Raw genomic sequence first — 13986 nt, 5'->3', positions numbered from 1 at the left:
CATGAAAGATTGGTAGGATTTTTTTTTTTTTTTTAATATATACATAACCAAAAGGGAAGAGCTATTTGAGTTGTACTGGTCCAAAGGCGAGAAAGAGCTTGGGGCCTTTAAGAAACCAGTGCAGTGGGACTAGAACGGATAGAACAAAGCAAAAATAGATGAAGCTATAGCCAAAGAAGTACGTGTATTCTATTCTACACTGACTGCAACACTACGCTATAATAGCTATGTTGAGCAAGCACCTGCTTGGTACCAGGCATCACATTTGGTCCTTTATAAAAGGTATTCTAATTTAATTCTCTTGTAGAGTTAGGAATTTATACTCCTACCTTACACTTGAAAAAGTAAGGACTGGAGAAATTAAATAATTTATTTACAGGATTACGTTTCTAGAAAGGAGTGGAAAAGATGATCGTTCTGCATTCTACCACTCACGGTGAAAATAATTTACTTAAAAACCCCTGGTCACAAAGCCTACTTTTAAAATTTCCTTTTACTTTATTTTAAAAATTAGATTTAGAGACCCAAGTGAACAAGCAAGAAGACCAGAAACTCCTTCAAATAAACCTCTCTCAGTCAAAAGATAAAACACACATCACCAACTTTCGTGTCTTTCTCGGATAATTAATCTGACGAGTCTGTTTTAGTTCATCATTAATTGTACTAGAGACTCACATGCAAGTAAAAATAGATAACGGAACAACTCCGTGGAAGTTTTTTGATAAGGGTTTCATTGCAGATGTCATCCTTTTGCACCAATTTGGTGGTAAATATAGCTGCACCAATTAATAACACATTAAACATATATGCCCAGTACTGACTTTTCTAATTAACAAACACCCTTTTGAAATAAAATTTGTAACTAGTCAAACACTTTCTTGTGGCTAAAATCTATTACTACACAATTACGTGTGTGTGCGCATGCACACACACACTTAATGAGACAAAAGTTTCTGTAATACAAATTGCAGATTACAAAGTTAGCTGTTCTTTGCCACAGACTATTTTGAATGTGATCCTGATGTGAAAGGTAACCCATCACTGCACCGTCCGCCTGCGGATTTTACCCCGTAAAGATCTGGCCTCAACATTTCCAGGTGTAGAAAGTAATCTTTACTTTTTATGTGAAAAGAATGTTCAAATTATCTCTAATATTGTTAGCAGCTTATTACAGTGACAGGAATGGAAACTGTGGCCTAAATTTTGGGCTCGTAGTTTTATAATTTTAGAACACCTTTCCTATTCAAAGACAGAAATGATGTACCACAGAGAGTAGGAATATGTGAAGGTGTGCCTCACTTTAATCCACTCTTATAAGAACTTCATTATTACCCTCGACTGTTTGAATTGTTAGGCTTCTCCCCAAAGGATAAAGTCTTAGAAATGATTAAGAACTGTTTTTTCTGTAGGTTAAGTGTTAAGCGACATAAACAATAGTAGGTTTTAGGGGGAAAACATCACAGATACAGGAAAATTTTATTGTACTCATTTTTTAATTTTGTATTTTTATTTATTTTAGGATATTATACAATTTTCAAAGCTAACAACAGAATCTTTTTTAGTATGTGTATTTGAAGCATAACAAAATAAAAGTATTTCACAAAAGGAGTCCGTATTACAGTACTATTGAAATATGAGACATAGGATAATTATGCTTTTGTGGGTTATGAACATAATACATTCATTTTAAAGAAAAAAACATTTAATATGAATAACATTTTGGTTAAAATAAATATCATGTCATGTAAATGTTAACAGCAACACCTGAAGTATATTGATACAAAAAAAGGTGTTTTGTAATAGGTACTACGTAGAATGGTGAAGCATTCATGAAATGGCTGTAATATCTTATTAAATTTACAATCACCGCACATTGCTGAGCACTTTATTTATATGGGTATATCCTTCTTCCACCATTCCTAAACTTCAGCATACAAAACAAAGTTACCCCACATTTTCCTCTGGGAAACTGGTACCAATGTCTAAATAAGGTTTAGAATCGGATGTACCTTTCATTTTACTCCTTCCCAATTCAACTGTTTTACTTAATCAGTACAAAATTTACCTATAAACAGAAATATAAAGAGGATATTTTATAGGTGATTATAAAAATGAAAACTTCTAATCATCTTCATAATTCTTTGAAATGATCTCATTCAAAATTAAATTTGTTTTTTACACAGTGGTTTCTTCAGGAAAAAGTATGAACACTTAGATGAAAAAAAAAAAAAGATACAATACCCAAAACAAAAAGTTTCCACATGTAGAAAATAATAATGGACTTCCCTGATCATTAAATTCTTCCCAGCTACTTCCTTCTAGCAGAGAGATTCACTGAAAAGAAAAGCTTAAGTCTTTCCTTAAAAGTCACTATGAGGGGTTAAGCTAATGAATTTTAGATTCATGTATTTTTAAAGAATGCAAGAAAAAGGAGAGTGTTCCAATTACAGAAAAATTGTCTCTCAATCAATTATATTACAAGAAAATGAATAGGACACTAATGGTCAACAAAAATAATTCTACTCATACCTCTGGAGACAGATCTGTGGATGCTCAGTGTAGAAGTTATAAGTAGCCGGAATCTGGGAAAAACAATGTCTCCAGCCCTCATTGAAAGGACCACCCGTGTGTCCTTTGTCTCTCCCAAGGTAAAATTATCCTTCAGGAACCAGAACTGATTAGATTCTGGGGAGGAAAAAAAGTTTATGCTTTTGCCCTTTATAAACCACTTTTAATGTTTACAAATGACCGGAAAGTATTCAAATGACTGTACAAACACTACTTATATGAGCAAACAAAACCAGCGGTTGCATCGGCTAAAAGTAGGTGTTCTCCGAACATGAGGTTTTCACGTTGGCAGGAGTATCCATCCCAGGGTTAGAAGGTGGCATGGGGTCCTTGAACAGTGACTGCCACTCGGCCTCTGGGCTTTCACAATTCTGTGAAGAACTGGTCACCACTAACACGAAGGCATTCAGGGAAAACCGATCTCCACAACAGCGTTTACTAAGCTCTGCCCCTTTCCTTAAACTAAATGAAGCGTTACCATCTCTGTCATCTTCGTGCATGAATACAGTACTTTGCTTAAAGGCTTCTTAACAGAAATGTTACTATCATAAAAATTCTGGCTCTGGTAATGGCCAGTTTTCATTGCTTTAAACATATTCTAAAATTACAACCTTGTCGAATGAATCAGAACGGTGCCAACATTCACAGGTACAGTACAACATACATCCTTTCTTCTTCTCTAACAAGACAAAATTACACACATACAGGGTGGCCCAAGTCTTAAAAAGTTAAAAAAAAAAATAATGTTTTCAATCCAGGAAAAGTGATGGTATACCAAATATTTTTTTTAAAAGGGTATTATGTTCTCAGAAAACCTGACACATAATGGATAAAATGCACATACAATATAAATAAGTAACTTGAAGAATACAAAAAAAATTTCTGAAGGGGACCAATCCGAACTTCAATAAAATCTCTGAATAAAAACATATGCTTACACCTATAGTGTACAATTATGAGGAGAGAACTTAAATTTATAAAGAACTTGAAATATAGTACTGCAAGATTATTCAAAGAAGATTTTTCAAATGTACAAACAATAATAAAAACACAAAAAAAGCCTCAGGCAATGTGCAACCTTCAAAATTACTATCACACCAGCCAAACAAATCCTTAACCACTTTTTAAATGGATTCATTTATACCACTTTAACGCAAAGAGAATATCAAGGATATTAAAACAAAACAAAATAAAGCAAAGAACTCTTCAGTGTCTGACTCACATTTTGTCCCCCAATTTTTTTCACATTTAATAGTTGCATTTTGAAAGTTATTATAAGCTAAGAATTTGAAGTGTTTCTCAGTTTATGTCTACATTTATCTTAAGAATGGTATTTGAAAACTACAATGCTAAGAACTAAAACACATACTTCAAACTTTTAAAAGTAAAATAATCACAAAAGTTCACAATTGTGTTAATCTCAGATGTTCATAAATGACACAAAAAGCAAATGAGTCACGTGTTCAGATACTTTTCCTCAGGTTACAAGTCTATCTTGATGAGTGCCAAGCCTCACCTTCAAAATTTGGCACTGTGGATCTATCTGAACACAATTTATCCGCAAAAAACCTCTAAATATTTCTAAAGACCCTTAGTCGTTAAACTCATTAAATTTCCTTTACTCTCCTAACATGCAATTCGACTCTCCAAAGTCACGTGGGGTTTGCAAGAAGGTGACTTAAACGGGTACAAAATGAAGCTTATATGAAAACTGGTTAAGGATTCAAAGCACATTAGCTCTGAAATATTAATCTTAACACCCAGACAAAAACGGGGAGGTATGGTTTGCACAAAAATACTTTAAATTATTTGGGCGATGTTCTTCATGATCTTCATGTATTCAGCTGCTTGTGGTGTACTCATGCATCCTCTTTGCTACGCCATATACGTAGACGATGTCTGGTCGCTTCTCCGGATCTGGGTTGATGCACATATTCACTAACTGTCGTAGCTACAGAGAAAGAAAATACAAGATGCTTTAGAAAACCATTGGCATAAGTTATTAAAAATATTCTGACTAGATACAGATTGATAAGGAAAGTACATTTTCTGACTGAATATTCGTATGTGGAATTTAAAAAAACAAAACAAATGAGCAAAGGAAAACAAAAAGAGACAGACAAAACAAGAAACGGACTCTTAACTATACAGAACAAACTGATGGTTACCAGAGGGGAGGTGGGTGGGAGGATGGGGGAAATGGGTGTGGAGATCAAAGAGTACACTTATGATGAGCACTGAGTAAGGTAGAGAAGTGTCGAATCACTGTATTGTACGCCCGAAACTAATATATTACTGTATGTTAACTATACTGGCATGGAAATTAAAAATTAAAAAAAAGTAATATGTATGACTGCTGTCAATGATTTTACAATTAGTTGAAAACTCTGAGAAGTATGTATAGTCATTGGTATTAATGTCAAGCAAAATGTATTGTCTACAATCATAGGCTTTCAAATAATTTTATTATTTTTCAAAGAAGCTTAATTAGAAGATCGTAGTCATGAAGGGTAACAGGTTTTTAACTCTAAGGCTCCAAATTAACTGAAGACATATACACGTTTATTTGATCTAGGATATACTACCTTAGCTGCAACTGTAAGTTTATATTTTCGTAATTATATAGTATATATCTATAGATCTAAATTTTTATGAGGCACAGAGTAGATCAGCTATCATATGCATTTATCACACACTCTTATAGAAATATAAAATGTTTTTATTAGTTTCATATTAAAGAAAAACACTCTTCTGAACTAAGAGTAATAAATTACAAGCAAGGTGAATTATGAATAGTATTCTAATCCTCATCGCCATGAAGCAGGGTTAGCATCTTCACTTTATAGATAAGAGAGCTGAAGTTTACTTATTTACATTACAGAAAATATGCACATTCAATAAATTTAAAAAATGTATATCCTCCTCCCATCTGGTCCTAGAGCCGCTGAGTAGAAGAATATGGGATTTCTTTCTCAATTCCAACTGCCATCACTTTATGAGACTATGTGTCTTCATAACACTGTATAAGGTCTTTCACAGATGATAAGCCAAATCAAGAGGAAGGGCCAGATTCATTTGCTTTGTAAGTATGTCTTGAGAAATAATTTAGGTATTTTGAAAACTTGCATTAATTCTTTCTGGCCAGTTATTACCATGTAGTAAATGGTAATGGTAATGTTACACCCACTGAGAGAGGGTCTGAGGATTTAAATTTATATTCCTTGGAGTGCAGCAGACAATAGAATTCAAAATCCGTAAGGGGTACAGCAATAGCAAGGCATTTTATTATGGTGATCTAAGAGAAATTTAAATCAGAATGAGGTTGGCATTTTACCCATTAAAATAAAAACAAATACATCCCATTATACACAATACAGAAAACAGTAGGAAAAGCATTTATAAGGATACTTATATTTAAAAGATAATGTGTTCTAACAGGTCACCTAGTTGTCACATATTTTGTTTAGAGATAAAAATGACCAAAAAAAAAAAAAAAGGAGAAAAGATGACAACAAAAAAATATAATTGTGATACAAAAATTCATTCTATTGAGCCAAAATGCAAGTAGATGGAATAGCAATTTTTGACGGAATAAAACTGGCACATCCTTCAAACCAGTCCAGAAGCCTTATATTTTCAGCTTAATACTTCAGAATTGGGTGACATTTCCAACCTACTATAGCAAATGGTCACGTTCTCCTGTCCAGAGGAGAAGGTGGCCAAGTTTAAAGATAGATGGATGTAAGTTTAGCTGAAGAGGACAGTGATTCTCTGGCTCTCCAAAGTAGAAAGATGAGAACCAGGAATAATAAAGGAGGAGAGAAGTAAAGTATAAGGTAAATGGAGAGGCAGTGGGGTTAGCAGCTAAGCAATTGCTTTTTAACCTCCCCTCCCTACTTAAGGATAGCCTTTATAAGGACAGGAGAATCAGAAACTCTGCAGTAGACAGATTGAAAGCAATACAATGTTTGCTTTTTCTCTTTCTTATGTGGTTCAATCTCCATCTGAAATGTAGTTCATTTTGTCATAAAGATTTATCTTTTCCAGAGAAATGTCTAACAAGTCACATAGCATAAAATCAGATATAAAATATGCATACCTCAAATTTTTTCCTAAACTTTATTATATCATAAATTAATAAAATATGAAAAGAAGATCCTATAACATGAAAATATGCTTTAGTAGTGATTCTCACTCGTCGGCCACCCCAATGTCTCTAGAGGCCCTACTTTGCAAGAGACAGACAATGCTGGCATTGGAGGACACTCATGGTTAATCAGGTAAAGAACCAGTCCAGAAAGGAAGGCTTATTGTCCAGGATGGGAAATGAGAAAATGACTCATTTTTCTTCCTGACAATCTGACTCTTCTTTCCTTTCTGCCTCTCCCTTCATTCATTCATTCATTCATTCAATAAAATCTTATTGAGCATTTATTATGTGCCAGACAGTTTATTAGGTAGTAAGGATAAAGCAATAAATGAAATATACGTGGTACCTGCTGGGGACGGCTTTACAATCAATCTAGTGCGGAAAGAAAGAATGACAAAGAAATAAATGTAAGACTGAGGAATCACATAAATACTTCTCTTACAAACTATAAAGGGATAGGTATCTCAAGAGGTATATGTGAGACAGTTAGAGGCAAAAAGACTGTAAATAGCCACACAGAAAAAACAATCATCACTTTCCTCTTTTTCTTTCCATCTATTTAATGAGTTGTTCCAACCTGACTCATTGAGGACATCCAGAGGACAGTATTCTTCATCCCAAGTACTACAACGGCATCTTTGGTCACTGTCATGTCCATTCGGACCCTCTATTCAAAACACACTTCCTGTGGCACCTAGATGGCTCAGTCAGTTAAGCGTCCAACTTCAGCTTAGGTCATGATGTCATGGCTCGTGAGTTCGAGCCCCACATTGGGCTCTGTACTGACAGCTCAGAGCCTGGAGCCTGCTTCAAATTCTGTGTCTCCCTCTCTCTGCCCCTCCCCCACTTGCACTCTCTCTCAAAAATAAACATTAAACACACACACACTCTCTCTCTCTCTCTCTCTCTCTCTCTCTCTTCTTGATTACCTGGCATTACTCTTCATTTTCATTCCATTTTAGTCTCTGCCTCCCAGGGACATAGCCTATGCCTTACAATGTCCCGTGTCACATAGAAATGTGGGTATAAGCTGCTATCCTCCCAGACCTCTCACATCTGTCCCCTACTATGAATGTGCTTTGATTTGATTGAGACCATGTCCAGTATCTTTCCTCCTAGTTAACCTTCTGCTTCTGGACTTACGTCACTCATTTATTTCCAGGCCAGACCTCATAGCACAATCCTTTAACCACTTACTTGGCAACACCATTAATAAGTAATCCTTTGTCTTTTTGCTATACCAACCCTGGCAATTGTTATCTTCGCTTCTCTCCCAGGACGTGAAAGACTGCTGGAGAAAAATCACAGACATCATACAGTCTGGAGTCACCAGATTCATGGTCCTAGCTGCAGCTGGACCTTACAAGCTGTTCTACAATCCAAATGTTTTGACCCATAAACTCCATTTCCCCCAGTGGCTAATCTCAATCTTCACTAATCTGTAGGCACAGCCCTCAATTCCTTCTCACCCATGACCTTGCCTCCTACCTCATAAAGAAAAAACACTGTTAGGCTTAAGTTTTCCTCAGTATCTTATCTCAACCTATCAAACATATATACATCTGATCCATATCTCTGTTCTAGTCTCAGAAGAATTCTTTTTTCTACTATTCTCAACCCTACCACTCAATCTCTTCTAGGATCTGCACCATTAGGCATCAGTATCTGGAATATAGTTGGCTATGAATGAGTATTTAATAAATGAATTTTTTTTTTAATTTTTTTTTCAACGTTTATTTATTTTTGGGACAGAGAGAGACAGAGCATGAACGGGGGAGGGGCAGAGAGAGAGGGAGACACAGAGTCGGAAACAGGCTCCAGGCTCTGAGCCATCAGCCCAGAGCCTGACGCGGGGCTCGAACTCACGGACCGCGAGATCGTGACCTGGCTGAAGTCGGACGCTTAACCGACTGCGCCACCCAGGCGCCCCAATAAATGAATATTTAATGACTGTTATTCTTCTATATTTTTAACCTCTCCTCATGTGCCGATTCCTTCATCATAGTCTATAAGTATAGTCAAGTTTCTCTTCCTAACCACTGCCTGATCTAATGTATTTGCTCTACAGCTAAATTTCTTGGGGGTGGGGAAAAAAAAAACACTATCTTACTATATCAACTTTCTTAATCTACTTATTTAAAGCCAACTACAATCACTTTTTCATCTCCTCCACCCCCTAACAGTACTTCACTGAAATTGCTCTGGGGGACGTCAACAGTTTGCTAAACCTAACAAACTCTTTTCTGTCTGCCTCTTACGACCTTTCTCCCTGTCTGCTGCTGCTGATCGCAGCCTTGCTGGGTGTTGTGTCCTCCTCTGGCCCCATGCACCATACTGGTTCTCCTCTGACTTTTCCTTCCTTTGCAGGTTTATCTTCCTCTGGCAATCCCTCTATCGTCAGTGTGTCCCCAGGGTCAGTTCTTCCCTTATCTCTTTTCCCTTCTCCCTCTACCATCTTAACCTACACACCTTCATTTACTCCCATGGCTTCAATAACCATCACAATATGCTAAGGAGCACACAAACATACCTATCCTCAGACCAGACCTCTTTACAGGCTCTGTTAACGTGTTTCCAAGCTGGCTTCTGAGCATATCTATCTACAAATACTAAATCTATCTACATATACTAAATCATATATGTTAATCATATTAATTATATTAATATGTTAATCATATTAAACATGCTCAGAACTGAGCATATTAATCATATGTTAATCATATTAAACATGCTCAGAACTGAGATTTTATTTTCTCCCCACCAGTTCTATCTTGGCAATGCCTCCAATTTCTCAAGCCAGAAATCTGAAATTCCTACAAGACACTTCATCACACTTCCTCCCCCTTGCCTAAGAATCATCAACAAAGTCCTATTGTTTCCTATTTTTTCTTGCCGCAGACCCCACTGCTTCCACTCAAGCAATAATCTTCCAACTGACAGCTTCACTTCCAGTTGCTTCCAATCTCCTTAGCGCTGCCCAAACACCAAGCTGGCCACACTCCAACGTTAAGCATTTCGATGGCTCCCATTGCCCTTTAGAAAGTCTAACCATTAGCATGGTATATTATAGGCTACTAACATTTGGCTCTTGCCTACCTTTCCAGCTTGATATTTAGCCCCAAACCCCTCCTCCCTCCAGCCCCACACTACACTCTAACCATAACAAAGCACTCACAGTTCTGTGTTCACCAAACTGTTTTATGCCCTGAATCTCTGTATGTTGCTTTGCTGCTTATTATAAAGCCTCCCTCAAAATCCCCCTACTTGCTTGCCTACCACCTACTCATTCTCTGAAGCCTTCCCTAAACACACTTATTGGCATGCAGAACTTAATGTTCTCTTTGTCCTCCATCATACCCTCCACATATTTTTTTTGAGGTATAGTTGACATTAACATTACATTAGTTTCAGGTGCTCATGTGCTTTTATTAAAGCCTTTACAACCCTTTATTGTACTTCATTTAGTATCTGTGTCCTCCTATTAAACTGAAAAGGCCTGAAGAATGGATATTAGATGAACAGTAAGTGCTGACATGTAAATGACAGAATGAATGGGGAACTTCTGAGTGAAGGAAAATGAAAAGGTTTTGTGGTCATGGCAACTGAGCTAAGGTGTGAAGCGTGAATGTAATTTTGATATACAAAAGGGCAGGGAAGAGTCTAAGCAGAGGGAACAGAATAAACAAAGGTGCTGAGCTAAAGAAAGTGTAAGGTATATGAAAGCAATAGCAAGTACTTCTGAATGACTGGGGAGCAAGCAACAGGGATGAAATGATAAACGGAGGCTAAAAAAAGGAAAGGCTTAAGGAGTTTAGAATCTATTGATATAGGCAACAGGAAGTCAGTACTTAAGCCAGGAGGGAGAGATCAATAAAGCTGTGCTTCGGTTCGTATTTTCTTGGAATAGTCAAAGAACAAAAAGAGAGCAATGCCAGCAGAATGTTCAATCAAGTTTCTCTAAGATTTCAGGCAAGAAATATTGTTCATCAGAAGTTCTCACCAGGGTATGTGAAAGGAGAGGGTCTTCACTAACAGAAGTAGGTAACAGAGAAGGAAGAGTGGCTTCGAGGGGGCAACAGGGACACTAAATTTTGAAGGTATTACTTCTGAGATACCGACATACTGAGATTTGGGTAGAACTGTGAATTTCTGAATTTGGGGCTTAATTCTGTATCTGTACCTAGATAACTGAATTATATACACACACACACACACACACACACACACACATATATGTATAAAATATATATAAAACAATTTTATATATATATAAAATATATAAGTATATAAAAATACATAAATATAATATATATAAATTTATATATAAATCTATACATATATATATATAATATATATATATATATATATATATAAAACAATTTTTATGACTCTACCCATATCAGGATTATGAAGATGAAGGAGATAGCTTTAGTGAGAGGTATTAACCTATACTGAGCATAATTTTGCACTGTGTGGTTCTCTTAAATACTCATGTGTTACTTTAGTTTTACTTAAGGGCAGGTATCTTTCTGAATTTTAAAAAATCCTTTATTTATATAGGATTTACTACTTTACAAAATCTTCCATATCCTTTTAAAGTATTGTAATCTCTCATAACAATCTCAATTTACAGAGGGAAGAAACTAAGAACCAGTTAAAAAAATTAATGGTCAAACCTGAACTGGAGCCCGAGTCATGTGATTTTTAATGCAGGCCTTTGTCGCCATTGTTGAGAGCTTGCTTACTTTTATCTAAGTTGGCCTTTTGGTTTGAATTCTTCATGATGCCTAATATAGCTTTGCATGCATAATGATTTCTCAGTAACACTTACCAACTGGTTAAATTTCAAATCATTAGCACTACAGAGGGATATCACTTGGTTTGAGATATTATCTGAGTTCCAATCAAGAGAGGTCAGTTACCAGGTACTGATAGGAAATACCAGTTCTACGGCGGCCACCATAGAGCAGAGAAGGTAGAATCTCAGGTACTTTATTCAGATTCTCAGGGGTTGGTCTGACTTCCATCCAATGAACACAGTGGTGAGACACCTCAGCTATAATTGAGGGGGTCAAAGCTGACTGGCTTTTTGTTTTCCCTTAAGCAAATCAGCAGACTAGAATCCATCACTCTAGGTTCTTGGCAAAGAATATTAACAGTGTATTGAATATTGAAAAACTTGAACGTTCAAAGAGTCCTGAAAGTTGTGCTACACAGCTCCTATCAGACACTTGTTAAGAAAGTGAAAATTTTGGGGCGCCTGGGTGGCTCAGTCGGTTAAGCGTCCGACTTCAGCCAGGTCACGATCTCGCGGTCTGTGAGTTCGAGCCCCGCGTCGGGCTCTGGGCTGATGGCTCAGAGCCTGGAGCCTGTTTCCTATTCTGTGTCTCCCTCTCTCTCTGCCCCTCGCCCATTCATGCTCTCTCTCTGTCCCAAAAATAAATAAACGTTGAAAAAAAAAAATTAAAAAAAAAAAAGAAAGTGAAAATTTAGGGAAGGCCTTGAAAGGGATAAAATTCACCTTTATAACTTTGGATAAACCAAACTCTATTCCTTAATCAAATTAAGCCACCAGGAGGCTGCATCGGGGAACTCATTGGTTTATCCCAACGCCAAATCACCTCTCCAAAACCATGCTTTAATGCTTGCTTTTGGCTTTTATCAAACATCACACAGGTATTGTCTGTATAATTGCTACTAAAGACACTGCCTGGTGCATTACTCATAGATCCTTATAGGAGATACTTCTATTATAATCTAGTGGAAGAGAACATTGGCTTCCATGGGTAACTGGTAACTTGAAAACAGAAAATAATTTGTGGTTTCCCTTTGAGCCCTGACAGAAACGAAGCAATAACTAGATGGGCAGCTCAAGCACACAACTATTGTTGGCCATTACGTTAGGTGTGTTTACATTCCCTTCCATCCTTGGTTCTGAATTTATACTTCCATTTCTATTTTAATAACTTGGTAAATTATGTCTTTTAATGACGTAACTTTTATGTCTTTTAAAAGTTATGTCTTTTAAAGTTATGTCTATTTTAATAACTTGGTAGGTTATGTCTTTTATTGTAAGTTATCAGAAATTCTTTTTGAAAAAAAAAAAAAGATGGTTTGTAACACAAAATGGGAGATTTACATAGGTCTGAATTCTTAACTGGGTGCAAGTTTTCCTGGATATATGTGAGATAACTACCGGTTGTTCTAAAGGCACTGGTTGTTCTGAATAGACTTGTTAACGCAGTGGAGGAAAAATCAGTTACAATAGTCATTTGGCAATGTAATGGGAAAAAAATCACAATGTAAAACTTACTTTCATGTTACAAATAGCCATAGACTAAGTTTTATACCTTTAATAATTTGGTTTAAAAATACAAATTTATATGGATCTATGGATTGTCTTGTCATACCGGATAACAATTCAAGTTATATAAATAAGGCCACATCTCATCCTGTCTTCTTTCAAATGTATACAAGAGTACAGTGTCACTCTTAACATGGTAGAGTTATTTGTGCCTCTGCTATAATAATGGCTAGGAGGATAAAACTGTCACCTACATGTTAGAAACCAGAAAGGAATAACATTAGGAGACAACAGAAAGAGGTTAAAAGTCATTCAGTAGAGGAAGAGGAAAAACTCTTACCTTTGCCAGATAGTTTCTAATTTTAAGTTGCTCAATAACTACTCAGATCAGGTTCATTTGGTTACTCGTTGCTTCACTTCCTGCAGCCAGTCAACACATCTAGAGGTCATGTTACTTAGATAATAGATGCTCCATACAACTAGTAGTTATTTTTTCTAGGTTTTCAGTGAAAAACTGGAATATAGTTCCCTTGAACATTTTCAGATCAAAAGATCTCTATATGCTCTCTCTGGGGTTTCAACTATGTGCTATTTTCCAGTATCAGAGTGGAGAGAAAACCATTTCCTAAAATCTGATATATATTGAGTTCCTCTCATGAATCAGGCACTATCCTATACATTTTTACAAAGCTTAACAATTCAGTCTTCATAACAACTCTATTCTCATGAATCAGGCACTATCCTATACATTTTTACAAAGCTTAACAATTCAGTCCCCATAACAACTCTGTTCTCATGAATCAGGCACTATCCTATACATTTTTACACGGCTCAACGATTCAGTCTTCCTAACAACTCCATGGGGTGGGCGCTACTATGACATTTTACAGAGGAAGGTCACAAAGGCAGTAAGGAGCACAGCCTGGATTTGAACTGAAGTAGTCTAGCTTCAGAACCCAGGCTT

General features: G+C 36.3%; 1 protein-coding gene across 3 annotated transcripts in view; it reads right to left on the bottom strand.

Annotated features, from left to right (window-relative positions):
- Positions 1 to 1485: 1485 nt before the first annotated feature.
- NEK7 (NIMA related kinase 7) overlaps positions 1486 to 13986 on the bottom strand; it is a 158698-nt gene continuing 146197 nt past the window's right edge. For 2 of the 3 annotated variants that reach the window (XM_023247963.2, XM_023247964.2), the window contains one exon: positions 1486 to 4519. In XM_023247963.2, the coding sequence (XP_023103731.1) occupies positions 4409 to 4519 (111 nt within the window). In that variant the 3' untranslated portion in view covers positions 1486 to 4408. Of the gene's footprint in view, positions 4520 to 7064; positions 7091 to 13986 lie in introns of all 3 variants that reach the window. The other variant, XM_023247962.2, reaches the window with a different exon arrangement.

This window comes from Felis catus, chromosome F1 (assembly GCF_018350175.1).
Source record: "Felis catus isolate Fca126 chromosome F1, F.catus_Fca126_mat1.0, whole genome shotgun sequence".
In the NCBI taxonomy this organism is placed as follows: domain Eukaryota; kingdom Metazoa; phylum Chordata; class Mammalia; order Carnivora; family Felidae; genus Felis; species Felis catus.
The sequence above is the reverse complement of the archived record's forward strand: the minus strand, read 5'-3'. Positions and strand labels throughout refer to the sequence as shown.